General features: G+C 38.0%; 1 protein-coding gene across 2 annotated transcripts in view; it reads right to left on the bottom strand.

Annotated features, from left to right (window-relative positions):
- The window catches only part of LOC127451460 (arf-GAP with dual PH domain-containing protein 2-like), a 33,169-nt gene that overhangs the window by 5,970 nt on the left and 2,210 nt on the right, over positions 1–24,989 (bottom strand). Inside the window, exons 3-11 of one of the 2 annotated variants that reach the window (XM_051716194.1) lie at positions 24,824–24,915; positions 23,264–23,346; positions 19,401–19,510; positions 17,266–17,415; positions 16,977–17,060; positions 15,553–15,615; positions 15,193–15,270; positions 14,664–14,892; positions 5,304–14,567 (exon numbers count right to left, since the gene is read on the bottom strand). In XM_051716194.1, coding sequence (XP_051572154.1) covers positions 14,539–14,567; positions 14,664–14,892; positions 15,193–15,270; positions 15,553–15,615; positions 16,977–17,060; positions 17,266–17,415; positions 19,401–19,510; positions 23,264–23,346; positions 24,824–24,915 — 918 coding nt within the window. In that variant the 3' untranslated portion in view covers positions 5,304–14,538. Of the gene's footprint in view, positions 1–5,303; positions 14,568–14,663; positions 14,893–15,192; positions 15,271–15,552; positions 15,616–16,976; positions 17,061–17,265; positions 17,416–19,400; positions 19,511–23,263; positions 23,347–24,823; positions 24,916–24,989 lie in introns of those variants that run through there. The other variant, XM_051716193.1, reaches the window with a different exon arrangement.

The following is a 24,989-nucleotide window of genomic DNA, read 5'->3' as shown; positions in this document are numbered from 1 at the left end:
CTTTTATCCAAAGCGACTTACAGTGTACTTATTACAACCTGAAGTTAAGTGCCTTGCTCAAAGCACACAATGGTGGTGGCTGTGGGGATTGAACCGGCAGCCTTCTGATTACCAGTTATGTGCTTTAATGAATCATCACGTCCACTTTAGTCCACTACGCCACAACCACTCCTACACACAATGTGCTTGTATGTGCACATGAGTGCAGTCAATAACCCCAATAGTAATGGGCATGTTTCCTAAAAAAAAAGCTTGTGCTTGCTCTGTGCAATCTGGTCATCCTTTGGAAATGAAACAACTTGATTGACTTGGCTCGCCAATGCGATTGACACAGATTTCACCACATCACTGACAGTTGATTTGTTCACTCCTATATTGTCACCAACAACTTGGTAGAAAGTCCCAGTTGCATAGAAGCACAGAGCAATGAGGACCTGTTCTTCCACAGACAGAGTATGACTCCTTTGGGTTCTGCGTTGAAGTTTTGGCCTGATAAGGTCTGCAATGTACTTAATATCAGCATTCCCAAAGTGAAGCCGAGCATACAGTTCCTCAGTGGTGTACTGCTCCAGTGGTCTTGTATGCTCCGCATACACCCTTTGATGAAATTCTCTCCTTCCAAACTGGTGGTGGCGATGGACAATGTCTGCCATGTCAGTGCCTCTCTGTAAGTCCTCTGAGAAAGGCTGAATAAGACAACTGTGATTGGTCTTTTCAAACACACACCCAGTAAACATAAATTATCTGATGTGCTTTGGCTTGTGTTCACTTAACTCAATCAAGACCAAGGCCTATAAACTCTACATTCACTACACCAAAGAGGTTGTACCATGGACTCAAAAGGACCTAATTTCACAGTTGCAGAAACCCACGCATTGCTGAAGGGTGTTAGACACCATTATACCTCAATAGTAGGAAGTTTTAAATCTACTAAGGGTGGAGAAGTGTCTAACAAAAAGAAAAAAGCTATTTGGGATGAAATCACCCAAAATGTGAATGCCATGGGGTGTGGCCAGAAGAGGACTACAGAGCAAATGAAATTTAGATGGAAAAATCTGAAGGCCAGTGCAACAAAGGACCATGCTGAAACAAAATGCACCCAAACAGGCAACAGGCCCTTTAGGAGAGGTGATTACACAGATGTGGTTCTTGACATTATTGGAGGTAGAAACTCTCAATCTCTGTATGGGATTCAAGGTGCTGTTGGGGACGGTGAGTCCACGACTGAAAAGGAAATTGACACAGATCCTTCTAATGCAGAAGGAGCATTTATTCTGGATCTCAGCCCTGTTATTGAGGAAGCAGGTGGATCCTCACTGGTAGAGCCAGTAGTTATTGCCACAGGAGCTCCGAAAAGAGTCCAGAAGCGTTCTTTCCCAAACACAGATGATGATGCCTATAAATCACTTGTTAAAAGAGAAACCGAAAGAGCAGAAGTACAGATTTGTCTGGCAGAGGAACAAATCACTCTTACCCAACTACAGCAAACCAAAGCAAGACTTGAGATACAACTCCAAAAAGCAGAGCTTCAAAAAGCTGGACTCTCTACAAATGAAGAGCTCTAAACATTTTTTTATTTAGTTAACTATTGGACATTTATCCTTTTAATAATTTAAAACACATTCAAAATATCCACCATGTATTTGTGAATAATGTATATTTGTTTGTTTGTATTTACTTGTTGTGGCTTAGATGAGGGGTCTGACTGTTTAAAAGAAATTGAAAAAGGAAGGGGATGTTTGCATTGTTTTATTGTGATGTTTTCGGTCTCTTCAAATAAAAACACTTAAAGTGACCCCATGCTGGCTATTCTACCTGTTGTTCTTTACATAGCCAGTAGCCTACATTGTGATTATGTAATCCCATTTAGAGCACTGGTAATCCAGATGTGGTAATCGTGAAAAGTTTGTATCTGGATCAGGGTGATCCAATCCAATGTTGCTTTGAAAAACCGACACAAAAGTAAGATTGATTACCTGATCCTGGATAGCAAAACATGGGATTTCCAAATCTGGATCATTCTGGAAAGGAGTTAAATTATACTATGTGTATTATATGACTCATATACATCCTCAGACTAAGATTAACTTTCCGCCTGGTTTTCACCATGTGGGGTTATTCATTTTCATACACACTTGAAGACATATTATAATAAGTTACCGCCCGGCGGGCCTGTGACCTCATATACATATTCTTCTAAGGCTTTCGAACAGAACTGCCGGGCATTCATCTTGTGAATCTTCGCTTTCTTCCTAACAAAACGGATGAACTACATCTCCTCACCCGCACAAACAACGACTTTTCAACCTCTGCTGCCATGTGCTTCACAGAAACCTGGCTGAGTGAAGCCATTCCGGACAGTGCATTACATCTGCCGGGCTTTCAGCTGTTCAGAGCGGATCGCATCGCGGAGTTAACGGGGAAAACGAGAGGCAGTGGAACATGCTTTTACATCAGTGAAAGTTGGTGTACAGATGTAACAACGTTAAAGAGGATGTGCTGTCCTAATTTGGAAGCGCTCTTTATTAACTGTAAGCCTTTCTACTTGCCGCAGGAGTTTTCCTCGTTTATTCTAGTGAGTGTTTATATCGTGCCAAACACGTGATTGAATGCGCTGCTGCAACAGCAGGCTGATCAAATCACAGAGACGGAACAACAATACCCGGACTCAGTTATTATTATTCTTGGGGATTTTAACATAGCAAATCTCACACGTGAACTGCCCAAATACAAACAGCACATTACATGCCCCACCAGAGACAGGAACATACTGGATTATTGCTACACAACAATAAATGATGCATATCGCTCTGTCCCTAGAGCAGCTTTGGGACTCTCTGATCACTCTCTGGTTCATCTTCTTCCAACCTACAGGCAGAAATTAAAATAAACCAAGCCAGTAGTAAGGACTGTAAAGAGATGGACCAATGAAGCAGAGCGGGGACTACAAGCCTGCTTCGATTGCACAGATTGGAGTGTTTTTGAGGCTGCAGTCACAGACCTGGACGAACTCACAGATACGGTTACATCATATATCAGTTTCTGTGAGGATATGTGCATTCCTACTAGGACTTATTTAAAGTTCAACAACAACAAACCGTGGTTTACAGCAGAGCTCAGGCAGCTTTGTCAGGCCAAAGAGCATGCTTACAGGGGTGGGGATAAAGTCTTGTACAATCAGGCCAGGAACACACTGAACAAGGAAATCAGAGTGGCTAAAAGAAGATACTCTGAGAAGCTGAAAAATGTTTTCAGCTAACGACCCTGCATCAGTGTGGAGTGGCATGAAACAATTCACAAATTACAGGACTCCTACCCCCAACCCTGTGGTGGACCAACAACTGGCTGACGACCTGAATGTGTTCTACTGCAGATTTGAAAGGCCCAATCTCACACCCCACACCCACTCTGAACTTCACTTCACACAAACACCAACACCTCCTGCAACCCCCCTCCTCCCCCCTCCTGCTACTCCTGCACTTAAGATCTGTGAAGATGATGTGAGCCGCGTCTTTCGGAAACAAAAGACGAGGAAAGCTTCAGGCCCAGATGGCGTCTCACCAGCGTGTCTTTGATCCTGTGTTAACCAGCTGGCCCCCATCTTCACACAGATCTTCAATAGATCACTGGAGCAGTGTGAAGTCCCATGCTGCTTCAAACGCTCAATCATTATTCCTGTCCCAAAGAAACCAAAAATCATAGGACTTAATGACTACAGACCTATCGCCCTGACGTCTGTGGTCATGAAATCATTTGAGAGACTGGTGTTGGCCCACCTGAAGAACATCACTGGACCCTTTCTAGATCCCCTTCAATTTGCTTATCGAGCAAACAGGTCTGTGGATGATGCAGTCAACATAGGATTGCATCATATCCTGCAACATCTGGACAGACCAGGGACATATGCAAGGATCCTTTTTGTGGACTTCAGTTCGGCTTTCAACACCATCATCCAAGCTACACTCCAGACTAAACTACACCAGCACACTGTTCCCATGTCTATCTGTCAGTGGATTACCAGCTTTCTGATGGACAGGCAGCAGCTTGTGAGACAGGGGAAACTCACTTCCGGCACCTGTACAATCAGCACTGGTGCCCCCCAGGGATGTGTGCTCTCCCCACTACTCTTCTCCCTCTACACCAATGACTGCATCACCAAGGACCCCTCTGTCAAGCTCCTGAAGTTTGCAGACAACACCACTGTCATCGGCCTCATCCGAGATGACGATGAGTCTGCATACAGAAGGGAGGTTGAACAGCTGGCTGTCTGGTGCAGTCAAAACAACCTTGAGCTGAACATGCTCAAAACGGTGGAGATGATTGTGGACTTTAGGAGGAACACCCCAACACTAACCCCCCTCACCATTCTAAACAGCACTGTGGCAGCAGTGGAGTCATTCAGGTTCCTGGGACTACCATCTCACAGGACCTGAAGTGGGAGACACACATTGACTCCATTGTGAAAAAGGCCCAGCAGAGTTGTTCTTCCTTTGCCATTTGAGGAAGTTCAACCTGCCACAGGTGCTGCTGATACAGTTCTACTCAGCAGTCATTGAGTCTGTCCTCTGCATTTCAATAACTGCCTGGTTTGGTTCAGCTATGAAATCAGACATCAGAAGACTACAAAGGACAGTTCGGACTGCTGAGAGGATTATTGGTTGCCCCCTGCCCCCTCTTCAAGAACAATACACTTCCAGAGTGAGGAAAAAGGCTGGAAATATCACTCTGGACCCCACTCACCCTGCCCATTACCTTTTTGAACTGTTGCCTTCTGGCCGACGCTTCAGAGCTCTGAGCACAAGAACCGTCAGGCACAGGAACAGTTTTTCCCTCAGGCTATCCATCTCATGAACAGATAAATTGCCCCATTGAGCAATAACTATGTGCAATACACAGTTTAGTCTTTTTTATATTTATCCAACCTCTTCTGCCATTTCATTCTTCTGGGGAAAAAAAAAAACAAAAAAACAAAAAAACAAAAAAAACAAAAAACAAACAAACAAACAAACAAACAAACAAAACAAAAAATATGCACTGTACATAACAGATTTGTATTTGCACTGTACATAACAAATAACAGATTTGTATTAGATTGCACTATGTATGTGTATGTATGTATGTGTATAACTATTTTTAATTTTTTATTATTATCTATGTTTTGCTGCTGTTTTTGTATTGTTGTACACTGGAAGCTCCAAGACAAATTCCTTGTATGTGTAAGCATACTTGGCAATAAAGCTGGTTCTGATTCTGATTATCGTGTAAGCACTTTAATTTTGTACTTCGCCCTGACCTCATTAATGACATACAAATCACAATAATGGTGACAACCAAAGACAACATATTAAGTATAATAAGAGCTATGAATAATCACAAAATGACAAATAACTACAAGTTACAACAAATACAATAACAGCAGCGTATATAAAATCTGCAAACAGTAAAGCTATGAGCAGTATATAGCATTTGCATAATTTATTCATATTGCAGGGATCTGAAGTGTGGCTTGCTGAATAATGATAAAAATGTGGAAAATAAGTCATGAAAAATATTACTTTGTGGCTATTTGAGTCTTTGATGCTTACTTTGTTTAAAGGATAGCAGAAACAGCGCTTGTCTAAGCATAGGGCTTTTCATTTTTTCTCAAGAATAATCTGGAGAAGGAATTAAAACACTTCAGATATAAAGACGCAAAAAAACTCACATAGAGGGAAAATATAAGCAATTAATCTGCAAAGTTCTACACTTTAAGAAGTATGTTTATTTTGTTTTGCATATATTTATATATGTACATATTCTGGCCAACTTTGTTTTCATTGATTTTTTTTCAAATAAATATTTACACATAGTTATGTTAGTAATTGACATGAAATTTTAAGCATTTGATCAGTGTCCTGCTGTGTGACACTTCATCTAACTATTTTAAACAACATTTTATGATCTTGTATAGCTATATATAAATACATATATAATGTATTATTATTATACTTGTTTCCACAACCTCATTGTAACTAAGACAACAGATTATTGGCACTTCTAGAGAAAAGCTGAAAGGTGATTAAGATCTTTAAAAACTTTGAAAAAATGCTGACTTGTCACAGATCCTAAAATACACACTTTCCCTTGTACTTTCATGTACATTTTAACCTAACATCTGTTTGTTGGGAAAAATGTTTTTGGACATGCTACTTGTCTGAGCTATAAAGTGCTTATTTTATCTCTTTCTCTCAAAAAAATCAACTCATCACATTTACAGTGGTTTTATATGTTTTAAAGTTATGACAATGTATGCACTGTGGGTCCCATGTCACGACTAGCAGTCAATAGATATGTCTTCTTTTTTTTTTTTTCACCACAAAAACTTTAAATTGAGCCGGAAAATTAAATCAATGAGCCAGTATGTTATGGTATGGTGTGCTGCGGGCCGGGTTTGGTGGGCCGCTCTGGGCAAGAAAGTCTAGGGCCACTTTTTAGTCCCAGTCCACCCCTGGCTGCACAATTCTGGATAAATTGAGAATCACAATTTTTTTTGCTTAGAATAAAGATCACAATTCTCTCACGATTCTGATGCTGATTTCAGTGATTAAAAAAACCTGGACATAAGGTTATTAAACAAAGTAATATATAATTTACTAGAGGTTCTGACAAAATGTTATCTGCTTCAGTCTATGCAAAAATGCAATAAAGTTGTTAATCAAATATATAAATTTAAAATGTCCTAAGTCCACAAAGGGGTGCCACGAATACATTATAAACCAAACAGCACCTTGTGATTATTGCAAAAAAAAAAAAAAAAATAAAAAAAAAAAAAAAAACCCTGTTAAAAAACTGCATAATAATAATAATAATAATAAAAATTATAATAAAAAAAACTATTTAACCTGTTTCTCACTTGCTAAGTAAAAAGCAAACAAGCAGCATCATTAACAGTTTAACTTGGTATTGCACTTGTAAGCAAATATGCAATAAAACACTGTTATTTTACAAAAGTTTTTTTTAAATAAATATTAACTATTTAAATTAAAACAATGAGGCCTTCAGTGTTTCTCTTGTAAAACTTGCTTCAAGCTTGTTCAAGAGCCAGTAATTAAATAGAGAACAGAGTAAACACTGCTTTAAGTTTTTTTAGCAACAGTAGCAATTAAACATTTAAAAAAATAAATTATAAAAACATTAAAAAGGTAATTTAATGCAAATGAAAGTACTTAAATATCTGACACTCTTTACTGTGTGATAGATATACATTAATATTGACTTGATGCAGTAAGACAGCCTAAATGACTATAACAGACAGCATGCAGCTTATATACATTTAGACATCACACAGATCTAACATTTTGAAGAATTTGTCCCGTCTGCTTACATTATCGTCTGTGTTTGCTTTAATATCTCATCAAGACAGATTTAATCCCGTCTGTTTATGCTCTCGTAATTAATTAACAGCTGGGTTTACATTAATATCGCCTAAAGAGGGGTATTTTGATTAAAAGCAGCGCAGAATCTCATGCAGGAGCCCTTCATTCATCACAAGACACAAGTGCAGACACAAGTGCAGACACACGCATGTGAGCGTTGGAAAGCAGCCGGCTGTAATCAAACAGCTCACGGGTAGCGAATTTAGTCAGATCTGGGTAATGCCGATATTTTTGTAGCATCGGTGGCTATCAAAATATTGAACTGAACAGAGATTATGTCACACTCCTAGCTAATCGTAGCTGCACGCTGCAGTTTGTAAGGCACTGTGCTGGACAAACGTCTTTGGCCGTTGCGTTAGGGGCCGTTTACACGACAACGTTTTCACAAAGGAAAACTTTTTATGCGTTTTGGCTGTTCATTTACACGACAACGGCGTTTTGGGGCCTGAAAACGGGTTTCAGAGTGAAAGTTTTTGAAAACGATGCCGTTATCGTCTCCGTGTAAACATACAAAAACGCGAATTTGTGAAAACGATGACGCCATGCGCATGCGTATTACGTGTTATATAAAGAACGATGGATTGATAGGCATCAGTTTGAGATATGAATCTGAATACTGGTGTCTGTGCAAATAATAATCAACAGTTTATTCATTTGGAGTGTTTTGTATGGAATGTGAACATTGTACAGTAGGCAGAACCTGCAATTTGAAAATCTTGAAATTAATGTATGGATTCAGATGGGGAGAATTTATTTGTATTTTAAATGTTATTTATATAATTTTATTTGATGTACCTATACCCTGCAATTCATTCACCCACCGCTTATGTATATAGCCTATAGACAGAGATGTGATGCCATGTATTCAATGATATGCTTAGAATATGAAAACATGAGGCAGTGAAAATGCATGTTAGATCCAGTGTACACAAGACCTCTCTCTCCATTAGAAGATATCCATATATCAGAGTTCTGTCTGATATCCAAAACTAGTCAACATCAACAGCTTATGTTAACTTACTCTCCTACCAGCCCAAGAGTCAGCAGGGGGAATGATGGTAAAAATGAGCAGAGTTTATTGAATAATCTTGAGAGTTCAGTCTATACTTTTGTTACTTCAAAACAACGTGCGAGACATTCAAAACTGCAATGGCGGACTACAAGACTGTGTTTGTGCTGCTCAAGATTTTGAGTTTATTGACGCTTCTCCAGCAAAGTAATTGTAGTAATAAAGCAACCTCATCGTATGTCCAGACAAAATTGCTCGATGCTTTCGCCATCTTCATTGTTTGTATTCACCGCTCTGTGGAAGAATGCTTATGTGCGCAGGCGCGTAGTGTTTCTTTACAAAGTGACATCGCCAACTACTGGCCTGGCATGCATAATACAGTGTTTTTTAGTCGTTTTCGCGGATCCGTGTGAACGGGGATCGTTTTGACAACGTTGTCGTCTGTACGCGAAACTTTTCAAAAATGCAAAGGAAAAACTTTTCCGTTTTTAGTACATCGTCGTGGTGTAAACTTGCGCTGTGTTTTGTAGATTCCATTTAAAGTTTAACAACATTTAAAAAAGCGTCTTGAAGTGAATTTCGAATTACATTTTTACCGCTTTACAAATGCATGCCACTGGAACTTTATACATTGCAGAATGGCTGTCATATAGTAAGGTGACCAGATTTCTGAAATGAAAAAAGGGGACATTTCAAGTTCATTGTTCATTAGGTCATTGAAATTTCATGTTACTTATTAAAGAAGGGGACGAATCAGATTTGATGTATTTTGACCATGGTGAATGTGGTAATGTGGTGAACTATGCACTGTAAGAAATTATTTTGATTAAACTTAAAGTAAATAAACTGGTTGCCTTAAAATGTTGTTCATTTAAAATAAAATTTTATAATAAAATAAATAATAATTTGAATAAAAAGGTCTCGTTAACTAGAAATGAGTGGAATTTACTATTTTGTATTTATTTTTTACATTATATCAGTGCATTGCCATTGTGCCATTAGTTTATTCAATAAAAACACAGATTCTTATGTTATTTAAACAAATTAGTATATCTAAGTTGATCTGGCAAAAATATAAAGTTAACAAATCATGGAAATATTTTTTTTTACCGTGTGGTATATTATGCTTTATTGAATACTGTAGCCTATGTCTCAATGAAATTCAAACACAGAGGTAAAGTCGATCATTTTTAGTGCTCTTCTGTTTCATCTTCAATGAGTTCATTCTTTTCTATGCTGTACAGATGACATTGTGGCATAAAAGTGAACTAAACAAACATGTATAAACAATGAGGAACTATTGCAGCTGACTCTACAGCACAGGGGTCCTGCCCTTTGAGCATCTTAATCATTTCATGGAATACGGTGAAGAATGTAAACATTTAACATCTAAAACATAATTTATCATATGACACAAAGATATTCAATATTGTATAATAATGATCATAATAATGATCATAATACTATTTTACCTAACTGTTTGTGTATCTCATATGGACCTGTTTTTCTTAATTACCACCTTTTATTTTGATCAAGTCTTATGCATTATGGTGCTCCTTTCACTCACTTGTTTCCCTGCAAGGTGCAAATCTATGATGTAATGTACTGACTTACTGTACATTTCTTTGCAGAAATTTTGTTTTATAAATTTTTATTTATTTTTCCATGTTATTAATGTCATATTCTTATTTGAAATTTATTTCAGGTCTGTATGTGAGAAGGTGTTTCCTTTAGTCAGTGTATGAATATTACTAGTGCAGGAGGGAGGGAGAGGGGATGGTGGGCCGATAGCGCTGATATACACAATACATACAGATTAAAGATAAAATTATTGATTTTATTTGTTCATCTGCGGGGATTAATTTGACTAATTTTAGCAGCATGTTATAGTTTGTACGGGAATTCTCACATTATTAAGGCCAAACTTTCAGGAACATTTTACACAGTGCAATACAATCCCGCTGCAAATTCAGAACCTGTTTAAAATACACAACAGTATAACTTTACAACTTAAATAGCTAGTATGTGCCTTGCAGCTTATAACAATAATGATAATTCTCTTCAATTGCCTGTTCCAGTTCTTAATGGCAAAACTGGCCCAACCAAGTAATCAGTCTAGGAGGGGGAATGAATTGAAGCTGCTATAGCGAGCAGCCCTTCTATTGGTCAAAATAAACAGCACACGGTAGGTTTTGCTGCTCTGGCTTTCTTGCAATGTAATATTTCACTATGAACACTGTCTTGAACACTCTGGAAAAATGGGGACATTTCCGGGGAAAGCTCCAGTCGGGGACAGGCCACCAAAAACAGGGACTGTCCCTGGAAAATGGGGACGTCTGGTCACCCTATCATATAGAAATTAGATTGTGTGGGTGTCTGAATCGAGATCATGATTTTTTAACGATTAATTGTGCAGCTCTACCTACCACCATAAGTGATGTCCAGTTCGTGAACGAATCGTTCTTTAGAACCGGTTCTTTTTAGTGAACGAGTTGAACTAGTTAACTAGATTAGACTGAATCGTTTGAAACAGTTTGCGTCTCGAGTCAACATTGATCCACAAGTTACTAAATCTTAACCTGTCTATCGGATGTGACTGACACTCCAAATCGAAATGAGCCAAAAACCGGGAGTAATATGATCCTAGAACTGGTGATATCTGCTTTTGCCAACTCCGCTCCAACTAGTTCACAAATCAGACTGAACACTAGGGTCGCAACAGTTCTCGAGTCAACAGTACAATGAGTCGCTAGTAACAGTTCTCGAGTCAACAGTACAAGGAGTCATTCATAGCAGTTCTCGAGTCAACAGTACACTGATCCGAGGACAGCAGTTCTCGAGTCAACAGTACATTGAGTCGATCACAGCAGTTCTTGAGTCAACAGTACACTGATCTGAGGACAGCAGTTCTCGAGTCAACAGTACACTGATCCGAGGACAGCAGTTCTCGAGTCACCAGTACACTGAACTGAGAATTGCCTCTTTTGGACATAATACGGAGAACTGCTGATCAGTGAGCAGTTGATGAGCATGCATGAACTGAGGACTTGAATGAGGGGGCGAAACGTTTCAGTCGAGAGATGTAAACAAATTTTACTATTGAGTATTGTGCATGCAGATTATATCTGAAGTTGTGATGAGCTGGATCATGGTTTGTGTAAAAATGGGTAAGTTGATTAAGACTAGTTTAATCACTTTTTATGCTTTAAACGTGTAGAACATCCACGTTTGTATATCAGTGTCAGTATTGGGTGCTTTAGGTGCAAAAATTTAATGTAGGATGTATTGTAAGATCACTGAATGAAACTGATGACAATAAACACCCTTATTATTCTAACTTAATTAAATAAAATGCTATAATCAGAAATATGCCATTTATTGAATGTGTTTGTGCGTATATTCTACGACGCCGGCATATTAGCATTATATATAGTGACGTCATTACGCGATGACGTAAATGAACTAGTGAATTGGTTTTTTTAACCAGTTCATTGAAACGAACCGTCCGAAAGATCCGGTTCGTGCAAAAGAATCAGACTTCCCATCACTAACCGCCAAACTAACAGGTTATAACGATTTTGAAATGTTTTTTAACATTTCAAAATCGTGCTAGCAAAAATGACTGCAATCAGAACAGGAACGAAAAAATCTAATCTGTCCACATATAACCTGCAGTTTGAACAGTGTCAAAAAAAAAAATCGTATCTGAACAAAGCAGTTTAATTTGGGCTAAGCACGGTGCATGCACAAACACATCCACGCACGCAACAAATGCCCATTAACTATAAACATTTTTATCCTAAGTAACAGGAAGGAATATGAGACTGTGCATGCTCAGCCTGGTCAGTTACAACGTTTTTTTCTCCATGCGGCGGTGCTTTTAATGAATTCGTTATTCAAGACTTTAATCTGCAGTTGTGTCTCGTAAAATCCAAGGAACCAATCAACCACAACATTAAAACCACCAGCCTAATATCATGTAGTCCCACTCGTGCTTCCAAAACAGCTCTGACCCATTGAGGCATGGACTCCACAAGACATCTGAGGGTCCCGTAGTATCTGGCTCCAAGACATTAGCAGCAGATCCTTTAAGTCCTCTAAGTTGTGAGGTGGGACCTTGGATTGAGATCTGGGGAATTTGGAGGCCAAGTCAACTTTTTGTCATATTCCTCAAACCATCCCTGAACAATTTTTTGCAGTGTGGCAGGGCGCATTATCCTGCTGAAAGAGGCCACTGGCATCAGGGAATACCGCTGCCATGAAGGGGTGTACGTGGTCTGCAACAATCTTTAGGTAGGTGGTACGTGTCAAAGTAACATCCACATGAATGCCAGGACCCAAGGTTTCCCAGCAGAACGTTGTCCAGAGCACCACACTGCCTTTGCCATCCTGCCTTCTTCCCATAGTGCATCCTGCTGCCATCTATTCCCCAGGTAAACGATGCACATGCACCAGGTCATCCACATGATCTAAAAGAAAATGTGATTCATCAGACCAGGCCACCTTCTTCCATTGCTCTATGATTCAGTTCTGATGCTCACGTACCCATTGTCGGTGCTTTTGGCAGTGGACAGGGGTCAGCATAGGCACTCTGACCGGTCTGCAGCAAGCTGCGATGCACTGTGTGTTCTGACACCTTTCTATCATGGCCAGCATTAGGTTTTTCAGCAATTTGTGCTACAGCAGCTCTTCTGTGGGATCAGACCAGACGGGCTAGCCCTCCCTCCCCACGTGCATTAATAAGTCTTGGGCGCTTATGACCCTGTTGCCGGTTCACCGGCTGTCCTTCTTTGGACCACTTTTGGTAGGTACTAACCACTGCGTACCACTAACCACTGCATACCAGGAACACCCCACGAGACCTGCCGATTTGAAGATGCTCTGACAAAGTCGTCTAGCCATCACAATTTGGCTCTCGTCAAAGACGCATAGATCCTAATGCTTGCCCATTTTTCCTGCTTCCATCACATGAAATTCAAGAACTGAATGTTCACTTGCTTCCTAATATATCCCACCCCTATGACAGGTGCCACTATAACAATATAATCAATGTTATTCACTTCACCTGTCAGTGGTTTTAATGTTGTGGCTGATCAGTGTCCAGATCTCCTGCTGGAACCGCAATCTCTAAATGAGATCCACCAATCAGAGAAGTTCCCAATTACCAATCGCTTTTTTCGATTTTTGAAAATGCTTTGCTTCAAATAAAATATTTTAATGTCGTTAATTAATAATAGAGCTTTCTGGTTTGGGTCAAAGCTGAGAAATATTGATAATAATTTTTTTTTTTTAAATGCATATAGAGAAAATTAATGGGGGATATCTTGTGCTTTTCCGTGGGTGCTCGGCCATTCCCGTGGGTACTTGAGTGCCCGAGCACCCACGGCACCTGTGTGAAGATACATGTTAATATAAATAAAATAAAAAAACTGTGGACATAATAATTCAGCTTTGTTCAATAACCCACATGGTTCTAAATCAGAAAGCAAAAACTGGCCAAATGTCAGTTTTATGAAGCTCAAGTGTTTGCTCATCACAAACTCCAAGACTCATCACCGTCTTCATATTGAGACAATATTGTTAGTGTGATTAGTGGACATTATCATGGACCACTTCCAGTTCTATTTTGTGTCTCAATCAGCTCCTGTATGGTGCATTTAGTCACCTGTGAGTCTAATTTAGTTCTCTCTTATAGGCATAAAATGTTATAGGCCCATGAATCACTTCAGGTCTTTTGACAAAGCTTCAGGATCTTTCCTTGTATGAACAGCCAAGATCTTCACACAGCAGTCAGATTAATATTTTTGCTCTTCAGATAAAGCTCAACCAATTCTTTCATCCCCTCCAGACCAACCACAATCATTCTGATGTCCTTTCAGTGCTTAAATGATCTGTCAGTATGTTAAGCATTTTCACATCTTAAAATTGACCAGGAGAGATCAATTTTTTAACTTATTGCTAGAGATAATGCCCAAAGGGTCATGCTCAGGGACTGTTTGTCATCAAATGTTCAACCCAAGATTTGAAATCAGAAAATAAGGGTTCTTCTAAAATGAATATAGAGTCCAATGGCACATCTTATTCTGAGCTCATTGTCCCATCCAGTCATTGTGTTTATCTCCGTCTACGTATATTGGCTTCAGCTGAAATAAGACAGAGTGTTATTTTTTTAGCTCAGTCATGTTTTACATCTTGTTACATTCAGTTAGCACATTTGATGTAGAGTGGAGCAATCTTACTGATATAATCTTGGGGCAGCATGGGTTTTGAGATGACTTTTTTGAGGGCCTCCACCCACTCCTTTTGGTCGCGTTCTTGCTCACACATAAAGACGAACTGTCGATCCGGCGTCTCCACAGTTACCCCACACTTCCATTTGTTGCCTCTCGTCCCTTTAGGCACACACTCTCTTACTGAATACCCATGATTCTCTGAGCCAATGAAAACAACCCCAAGTTCAATAGCATCCTTGAGAAAGAAAAACAACAAAAGATAGTTTTAGATGACATTCAAAAGATATTAGACATTTAGATAACCTCTAAAGTCTATAACACATGTATTATACTGTATGTTACAGGGTTAGAGTCAGTTCAGTTTCAATATAAAAGTTATATTATCTGGATATTATCTGAATTCAGGACTTTTGGAAAAATGGATGACCTGTAAATTATTAATTAAATTGAAATCTTGGTAGACTTCCTGGAGTTGCTAAACTGAGTCAACACTGACTCTGCTACTGCTGCTACAAAAAAGCAAAACAATTCATACCAGCTGTGTTTTAAAATAGAGCAGTTTCCTGTCCAGGGAATCCAAGATAAACCATCTTTTCTTGAAGGGCTCTCGTTGCTGTTCAACATACACAAACAGTGCGAGTTATTTGATTATATACCAGATAATTTGTATATTAATATCTAAATACAATACACAGAAAATAAAGAAATCCACATAGTGGTGTTATATGTAGCTGTGTGTAGAGGTGTGTGTGCAAAGAGGTGTTTTACAAGAATAGCAAGAGTTTTGTATCTATCCTAAAATCAAACAAGTACAGCAGACATACAGTATTTTAAGATGTGTTGGTAATCAGGGCACACATTCAACATTCATAGTGTAATTTGTGTAAACTCTTACCAGAGGACCAGTCTTCTCCATGTAACCCTCTTTCAGATAATTTCTGGTTATCCATGGTATTAACTTAAAATAAGAAATACTGGTAAAGGATCTTTTGGACGAGAATAGAGAAATGACAAATCGGGCACATTGTTTAAAAACACAAGACACGAAAACAAAAAATTGCTCACTGACTGTTCTACAGTGCTCTCAGAGCCAACAAAATGGCTCACAGAAATGTTTTGTTAAGATTCAATTCCAGTCATGTTTCCAAGTCTTTATTATTTCTTAAGGACATTTTTATAGGAAAACTGTTTTGTGTAATGCTTTGCACAAATGTACTTATATAGTTCACCCCAAAATAAAAAAATTCTCCCATCATTTACTCAACCTCATGCCATCCCAGATGTATGGCTTTCTTTCTTCTGAAGAACACAAACAAAGATTTTTAGAAGAATATTTCTGCTCTGTAGGTCCATACAATGCAAGTGAATGGTGCTTTGAAAGTCCGAAAAGCACATAAAGGCAGCATAATAGTAATCCATATGAATCCAGTGGTTAATTACATATCTTCTAAAGCGATTTGATAGGTGTTGGTAAGAAACAGATCAATATTTAAGTCTTTTACTATAAATCTCCACTTTCACATTCTTGCTTTGCCGATTCGGATTCTTCATGCATATCTCCACTTACTGGGCAGGGAGGAGAATATATAGTAAAAAAGGACTTAAATATTGATCTGTTTCTCACCCACACCTATCATGTCGCTTCTGAAAACATGGATATAACCAGCGGAGTCGTCTGGATTACTTTTATGCTTCAAAGTTCTGGCCACCATTCACTTACATTGTATGGACTTCCAAAGCTGAGATATTCTTCTAAAAATATTTGTTTGTGCTCAGCAGAAGAAAGAAAGTCATAGACATCTGGAATGGCATTAGGGTAAGTAAATGATGAGAGAATTTAACATTTTTGGGTGAACTATCCCTTTAAGATTAGATCTCCAGTGAAGTGATTTTGAGTGGTGATGCACCATTGACAGGACGATTTAATTCTGAATTACCAGTCTATGACCAGAAAACTAGTGAAATGTATTACACACAGAGCATTCTGCTAGCTAACCACCAAACACCAAATTTGCTGGGCCTTAGTACACATTCATGTTTAACAGAGCAATATAAATATTTGAATGGAGATTTTTTTTAGGTCGTGAAATAGGAGGGAAGACCTATTTGAGCTGTTTATGGTTTTAGGAAGTAAAAGAACCTGGAAAAGAGGAAACTTGTAGAACTTCCTTTTTTACATGACAATTTAAAATTACAACAGGAGAGGTTTTTGAGCAAGACATTTGAGATATTCAAAAACAAACATCATGTAAAGCACAGAGGAAACACATGGTGCTCTAGTAACTGAAAGGCAAATATTTACTGACCAAATGTACTTACATCTCCATCACATGCTGTAGGAAAGGCTGTTTTAAGGTAGACATGGCGAATAGCTCTAATGGCATTAAACCAATTTACAATTTCCTAAAAAGAATTACAAAGCAAATACATTTTAGTAGCAAAACTGGCTTTGCAACTAAAACTAATTCAAGTTTCAAAAAGTATATCTCAATTTTGAAAAAAGAAGACAATATAGAAAATAGGATATACTGTATTGTAAGTGTACATAACATTTTCATTGCTTGCACACAAAGGAGAAAGAGGGGAAAATATTTTTAAAAGTTTTCACCTGTCCACTTTTATGGTAAATAAAAAGGTTTCGTGTGTGATCATCCACACAGTAGGTGATTTGAAGGCCATGAGCATGTCCTATCTTCTCAGGCTGGAAGGTCGCATTCAGATCCTTCACAGAGATGACAACCTTTGGCCCCTTAGATTCCTGAAAAGCACAGATATTACTAAATTAGTGGCTACAACTCATTTGTGCACCTAATACTTTATTTCATGTGAACAACTAATTATTTATTTATTTTTAAGACAATGGACACAATGCAACTGATGCATGCAGTTGTTTACAGTCTGTGCTGTCTTCTACAACAAATTATTTAAATAAAGATATCCCTTGTCTTAATATGGTTTGCAGATTATACAGTAAATAACTGATTTTCTACAGAGCCCCTTAGAGGACAGGGCGTGTTTTTTTTTTTTTTTAAATTGCGGCATGCAATAAATGTACCATTTTTATTTTTTTATTTTTTTTGTATAGTAACCATATTTTCACCATGATATTCGTAGTGAAACCATGATAATACAGGAAAACAAAAACTATGGTAATAAAAACCATAAATTTGTGGTTATTATGGTTTTATTACACAAATACCCTAGTTTCACTATGGTTTTACTATAGTAATATTGTAGACTATAGCAACCATACTTTTTGGTGGAAATCATTTTTCTATAGTAATATTGTACTAACTATGAAAAGTTAGTAACCACTTTTTTTAGCAGCAGAAACTATTTTAACGCAGTATTACTATAGATTAAATTACTACAGCCTACTACAGCCTACAGAGAGGAGATTCATACTCTGACACACTGGTGTCAGGAGCACAACCTCTCCCTCAACGTCAGTAAGACCAAGGAGCTTGTGGTGAACTTCAGAAGAAAGGACAGAGAACACAGTCCCATCACCATCAATGGAGCACCGGTGGAGAGAGTCAGCAGCTTCAAGTTCCTGGGTGTCCACATCACTGAGGAACTCACATGGTCCATCCACACTGAAGTCGTTGTGAAGAAGGCTCATCAGCGCCTCTTCTTCCTGAGACGGCCGAGGAAGTTTGGAATGAGCCGCCACATCCTCACACGGTTCTACACCTGCACTGTAGTGAGCATCCTGACTGGCTGCATCTCCGCCTGGTACGGCAATAGCACCGCCCACAACCGCAAAGCACTGCAAAGGGTGGTGCGAACTGCCAGACACATCACCGGAGGTGAGCTTCCCTCCCTCCAGGAAATATATACAAGGCGGTGTGTGAAAAAAGCTCATCAGAGACTCCAGCCACCCGAGCCATGGGCTGTTCTCACTGCTACCATCAGGCAGGCGGTATCGCAGCATCAGGACCCGCACCAGCCGACTCCATGATAGCTTCTTCCCCCAAGCAATCAGACTTTTGAACTCCTGATCTCCCACGATCAAATACATCAGCACTGCACTTTATTACTCTTACTCTTATATCTCACACCGGACTGTCATAAATTATATTATTATTATATTATATTCTCTCTTAACAACTGACTATCAACCGACAGCCTGAATGTCAATACAGTACAAAACAACCTACTGTACATTCTATATATACTTTTTTATTTTTATTGAATAATGTGTATTTATATTGTGTGTATCATATACTGTACAGTGTATGTTATTATTTGTATATTGTTGTGTGTAATTATGTGTATATCTGACTTTAAATTGTGCGGTGTTAATTTGATGTTATTGTAAATTGGTATATGTCTCATCACTGTCACGACTGCTATGTTGATTGGAACTGCACCCAAGAATTTCACACACCATTGCACTTGTGTATATGGCTGTGTGACAATAAATGTGATTTTATTTGATTTGATTTGATTAGCCATGGTAATTCTTGTGGTTTCTATGGTTTTACTACAAATACCCCGGTATTTGTAGTAAAACCATAATAACCACAAAAATATGATTTGTATTACCATAGTTTTCATTTTCCTGTATTATTACTATGGTTTTACAAATGAATGTCAAATTTAAAATATGGTTACTATAGTAAAACCATGGAAAATTTATTGCAAGGGATCTCAAAACTATTTCAGAAATAAATTACCGCCATGTCCTCTAAGGATTTCCAGCCAGAAAAAATTGCTTAGCAAAAATGTTGCTTTCCTTACATCCTCCTTGTAGTACTTGAGGGTAAAATCGTGCACTGAAAGAACAAACTTCCTCTCGAGAAACTGTCCATTATCCTTTCCTTTCTTCCATAACATGCCCTCATAGACACCTAGCAACAGGCAAAACAGTTTTATTGAAAGATTTCTATTATATCCTTAATACAAGCAGACTAAGTACAAATAAAGCAAGTACAAATATATACTGAACCAAGCTGAGTGGATGAAGCTAGCCAACTATAATATGCATAGCATAATCATATACAGTAGTATTTTTTATTAAATACTTTCAGTAGTTTTCTTTCAGTGAGACTTTACTGAATTTCTTGATATGCACCAAATATGAATTGTTGCAAAGTTTTTCCTGAAAAAAATAAAGAAATTGCAGTGCAATGTATAAAATCATGCAGATACGGGTCAGGAGCTTCAGTTAATGTTCACATAAACCATAAGAATGGGGAAACAAATGTGATCTCAGTGATTTCGACCGTGGCATGATTGTTGGTGCCAGTTGGGCTGATTTGTGTATTTCTGTAACTGCTGATCTCCTGGGATTTTCATGCACAACAGTCTCTAGAGTTTAATGAGAATGATGCCAAAAACAAAAAACATCCAGTGAGCAGCAGTTCTGTGGACAGAAACGCCTTGTTGATGAGAGAGGTCAACAGAGAATGGCCAGACTGGTTCGAGCTGACAGATAGGCTACGGTAACTCAGATAACCACTCTGTACAACTGAAGTGAGCAGAATAGTATCTCAGAATGTACAACATGTCGAACCTTGAGACGGATGGGCTACAAAAGCAGAAAACCATGTCGGGCACTTTATTAGGACCACAGTGTTCCTAATAAAGTGCTCAGCAAGTATGTGTGTGTGTGTGTGTGTGTGTGTGTGTGTGTGTGTATATATATATATATATATATATATATATATATATATATATATATATATATACACAGCTGAGTCAGAAGTTTACATACAACTTAGCCAAATACATTTAAACTCAGTTTTTCACAAGTCCTGACATTTAATCGTAGAAATTCCCTGTCTTAGGTCAGATAGGATCACTACTTTATTTTAAGAATGTGAAATGTCAGAATAATAGTAGAGAGAATGATTTATTTCAGCTTTTATTTCTTTCATCACATTCCCAGTGGGTAAGAAGTTTACATACACTTTGTTAGTATTTGGTAGCATTGCCTTTAAATAGTTTAACTTGGGTCAGATATTTTGGGTAGCCATCCACAAGCTTCTCAAAATAAGTTGCTGGAATTTTGGCTCTTTCCTCCAGACAGATCTGGTGTAACTGAGTCAGGTTTGTAGGCCTCCTTGCTTGCACATGCTTTTTCAGTTCTGCCCACAAATGTTCTATCGGATTGAGGTCAGGGCTTTGTGATGGCCACTCCAATACCTTGACTTTGTTGTCCTTAAGCCATTTTGCCACAACTTTGGAGGTATGCTTGGGGTCATTGTCCATTTGGAAGACCCATTTGCGACTGAGCTTTAATTTCATGGCTGATGTCTTGAGATGTTGCTTCAGTATATCCACATAATATTCCTTCCTCATGATGCCATCTATTTTGTGAAGTGCACCAGTCCCTCCTGCAGAAAAGCACCCCCACAACATGATGCTTCCACCCCCATGCTTCACAGCTGGGATGGTGTTCTTCAGCTTGCAAGCCTCACCCTTTTTCCTCCAAACATAATGATGGCCATTATGGCCAAAAAGTTCAATTTTTGTTTCATCAGACTAGAGGAAATTTTTCCAAAAAGTAAGATCTCTGTCCCCATGTGCACTTGCAAAATGTAGTCTGGCTTTTTATGGCGGTTTTGGAGCAGTGGCTTCTTCTTTGCTGAGCAGCCTTTCAGTTTATGTTGATATAGGACTTGTTTTACTGTGAATATAGACACTTGTCTACCTGTTTCCTCCAGCATCTTCACAAGGTCCTTTGCTGTTGTTCTGGGATTGATTTGCACTTTTCGCTCCAAACTATGTTCATCTCTAGGAGACAGAATGCGTGTCCTTCCTAAGTGGTATGATGGCTGCGTGGTCCCATGGTGTTTATACTTGCGTACTATTGTTGGTACAGACGAACGTGGTACCTTAAGGCATTTGGAAATTGCTCCCAAGGATGAACCAGACTTGTAGAGGTCCACAATTTTTGTTGGCTGATTTCTTTTGATTTTCCCATGATGTCAAGCAAAGAGGCACTGAGTTTGAAGGTAGGCCTTAAAATACATCCACAGGTACACCTCTAATTGACTCCAATTAGCCTATCAGAGGCTAATTGGCTAATTACCTAAAGGCTTGACATCATTTTCTGGAATTTTCCAAGCTGCATTAAGGCACAGTTAACTTAGTGAATGTAAACTTCTGACCCACTGGAATTGTGATATAGTCTGTAAACAATTGTTGGAAAAAGTACAAGTGTCATGTACAAAGTAGATGTCCTAAACAACTTGCCAAAACTATAGTTTACTAATATGAAATCTGTGGATTGTTTAAAATTTTTTTTTAATGACTTCAACCTAAGTGTATGTAAACTTCTGACTTCAACTGTATATATACACTGGAGGCCAAAAGTTTGGAATAATGTACAGATTTTGCTGTTTCGGAAGGAAATTGGTACTTTAATTCACCAAAGTGGCATTCAGCTGATCACAAAGTATAGTCAGGACATTACTGATGTAAAAAACAGCACCATCACTATTTGAAAAAAGTCATTTTTGATCAAATCTAGACAGGCCCCATTTCCAGCAGCCATCACTCCAACACCTTATGCTTGAGTAATCATGCTAAATTGCTAATTTGGTACTAGAAAAAAAACTTGCCATTATATCAAACACAGTCGAAAGCTATTTGGTTTGTTAAATGAAGCTTAACATTGGCTTTGTGTTTGTTTTTGAGTTGCCACAGTATGCAATAGACTGGCATATCTTAAGCTCAATATTAGGCCAAAAATGGCAACAAAAAAAAAAAAAAAAAAAAAAAAACAAAGAAACAGCTTTCTCTAGAAACTCATCAGTCAATCATTGTTTTGAAGAATGAAGGCTATACAATGCTTGAAACTGCCAAATAACTGAAGATTTCACACTCAGGTGTACACTACAGTCTTCAAAGACAAAGAACAACTGGTTCTAACCAGGACAGAAAGAGATGTGGAAGGCCAAATATACAACTAAACAAGAGTCTCTAATTTGAGAAATAGACACCTCACATGACCTCAACTGACAGCTTCATTGAACTCTACCCGCTCAACACCAGTTTCATGTACAACAGTAAAGAGAAGACTCAGGGGTGCAGGCCTTATGGGAAGAATTGCAAAGAAAAGGACACTTTTGAAACAGAAAAACAAAAAGAAAAGGTTAGAGTGGGCAAAGAAACACAGACATTGGACAGCAGATAATTGGAAAAGAGTGTTATGGATCTTAAACCCATTGAGCTTTTGTGGGATCAGCTAGACTGTAAGGTCTGTGAGAAGTGCCCAACAAGACAGCCACATCTATGGCAAGTGCTACAGGAAGTGTGGGGAGAAATGCCACCTGAGTATTTGGACAAACTGACAGCTGGAATGCCAAGGATCTGCAAAGCTGTCATTGCTGCACGTGGAGGATTTTTTGATGAGAAGTCTTTGAAGTAGTTTAAAAATAAAATAAAATTGTAATAGTAATATTTCACATTATTAATGTTCTGACTATACATTGTGATCAGTTGAATGCCACTTTGGTGAATAAAAGTTCCAATTTCTTTCCATAAGAGCAAAATCTGTACATTATTCCAAACTTTTGGCTGCCAGTGTGTGTGTGTGTATGTATAAATATATATATATATATATAAGAAAAGATCTAGGAACTAAACTGGATTACCTGCTGTGTAGGGTCTTTCTGTATTTTCCTCTGTAAACTCCATTCTTTCGTATTTGGCTCGAATCCATTGTTCTCTCAACACCCTAAACAGTACACACAGAATCCATTTTGTTCAGTTATATGCTTCAGTCAATTAATGTGTAAATCATACTATCTATTTTATTGTGCAAGTCTAAACACACACTTACAACTATATAACAACAAGGTACATACGATGAGTTCAGCCGAATATGATGATATATTTAAACCAATAGTTCCCCTATGACTTTCTTCTATGGAACACAAATGGAGATGTTAGGCTGAATGTTTCAGCGTATGGTACAAAGATGCAATGAAGGTGAATGGTGAGACTGAGACTCTGCGCCTAACATCTCGTTTTGTGTTCCATAGAAGAAAGTAAATCATATGGGTTTGGAACAAAAATAAGGTTGGTAAATCATAAATTTTCATTTCTGTGTGAACTATTCCATTAACTAATGCAACAAATGCATGTTATGTAGCATATCAAGAGATCTATGGACAGACAGGGTTGGGGAGTAACGGCATTACATATTTAAAATGCAAAATATTAGTAACTGTATTCCACTACAGTTACAATTTAAATAGTTGGTAATCAGAATACAGTTACATTCAAAAAGTTTTTTGATTACTGAAGAGATTACTTTTCATTTGTTTCATTTAAAATTCTGTCTATTCAGTTGGAAAACATTTATCCATATAAATGTCCTGATTCAAAGAGGGTTTGAACAGTGGTGAAACACTTTCTTCAGATGTGTTACATTCATATGAGCAGGCAAAGTAGTAAGTTTAAAGTAAGTTTGGAGCAGCAGAAATAGAAATAAACAGAGTAAATTCTCATGTCAACATTTAGCTTTAAGCTAAGCTAAAATGCTATTTCTAGCCATTTTGCATGTGCCTGTTACCAGACACAATCATATTTTTCATCAAGAAAATCCACATTAGATCATAATCTTTTTCTCTAGTAAGATATTTAAGATATCTTAAAACAAGATCAATTTTCTTTATTTTGTTTTAGAGGCAACACTGAATAAGATATTTAGGTTTTTCAGAGAATGTATTTTTAACGTGTATTTTGTCTTACTGTACTGGCAGATTTTTTATAGGCAAAACAAGTTAAAAAAAATCTACCAGTGCTGAAGAAGTAATCCAAAGTATTTAGAATACGTTACTGACCTGGAGTAATCTAACGGAATACATTACAAATGACATTATACGGCATGAATTCTTTAATCTGTAGTGGAATACATTTCAGAAGTAACCCTCCCAACCCTGTGGACAGAATCAAAGAACTAGAATTCAATACCAGAAACCCCTTTGGTTGAATTAGTAGTTCCTCTTACTGTGACCAACAATAGTACACAGCCTTTTTCACTGCCAGCAAAATGTTTGCTTGATCAGCCTTTGTTCCCCCCAAACTTCCCAAAACATACATTTGCTCTATCACGATACAAATTTAACATGTTTTAAGTTATTCAGCAGTAAATTAGTTTAGGAGTTTAGTTTGACTTTTAAATCTGCAGAAAAGGGTGGACTACTTACTCGCAGTCTCCTCTCTGGGGTTGATAATAAAAGACAGGGACAAATTTCTCATAGAAGTTTTTGGCAGCTCTGTTTCCATTGGCCTTCATGAACTTCTCGACCGAATATTCGAAAGGAAATACAATGACATGAGGGTTCACATGCATGACATAATATAATCACTATA

This window comes from Myxocyprinus asiaticus, chromosome 14, assembly GCF_019703515.2.
Source record: "Myxocyprinus asiaticus isolate MX2 ecotype Aquarium Trade chromosome 14, UBuf_Myxa_2, whole genome shotgun sequence".
NCBI lineage: Eukaryota > Metazoa > Chordata > Actinopteri > Cypriniformes > Catostomidae > Myxocyprinus > Myxocyprinus asiaticus.
This window is presented reverse-complemented; position numbering and strand designations above follow the sequence as displayed.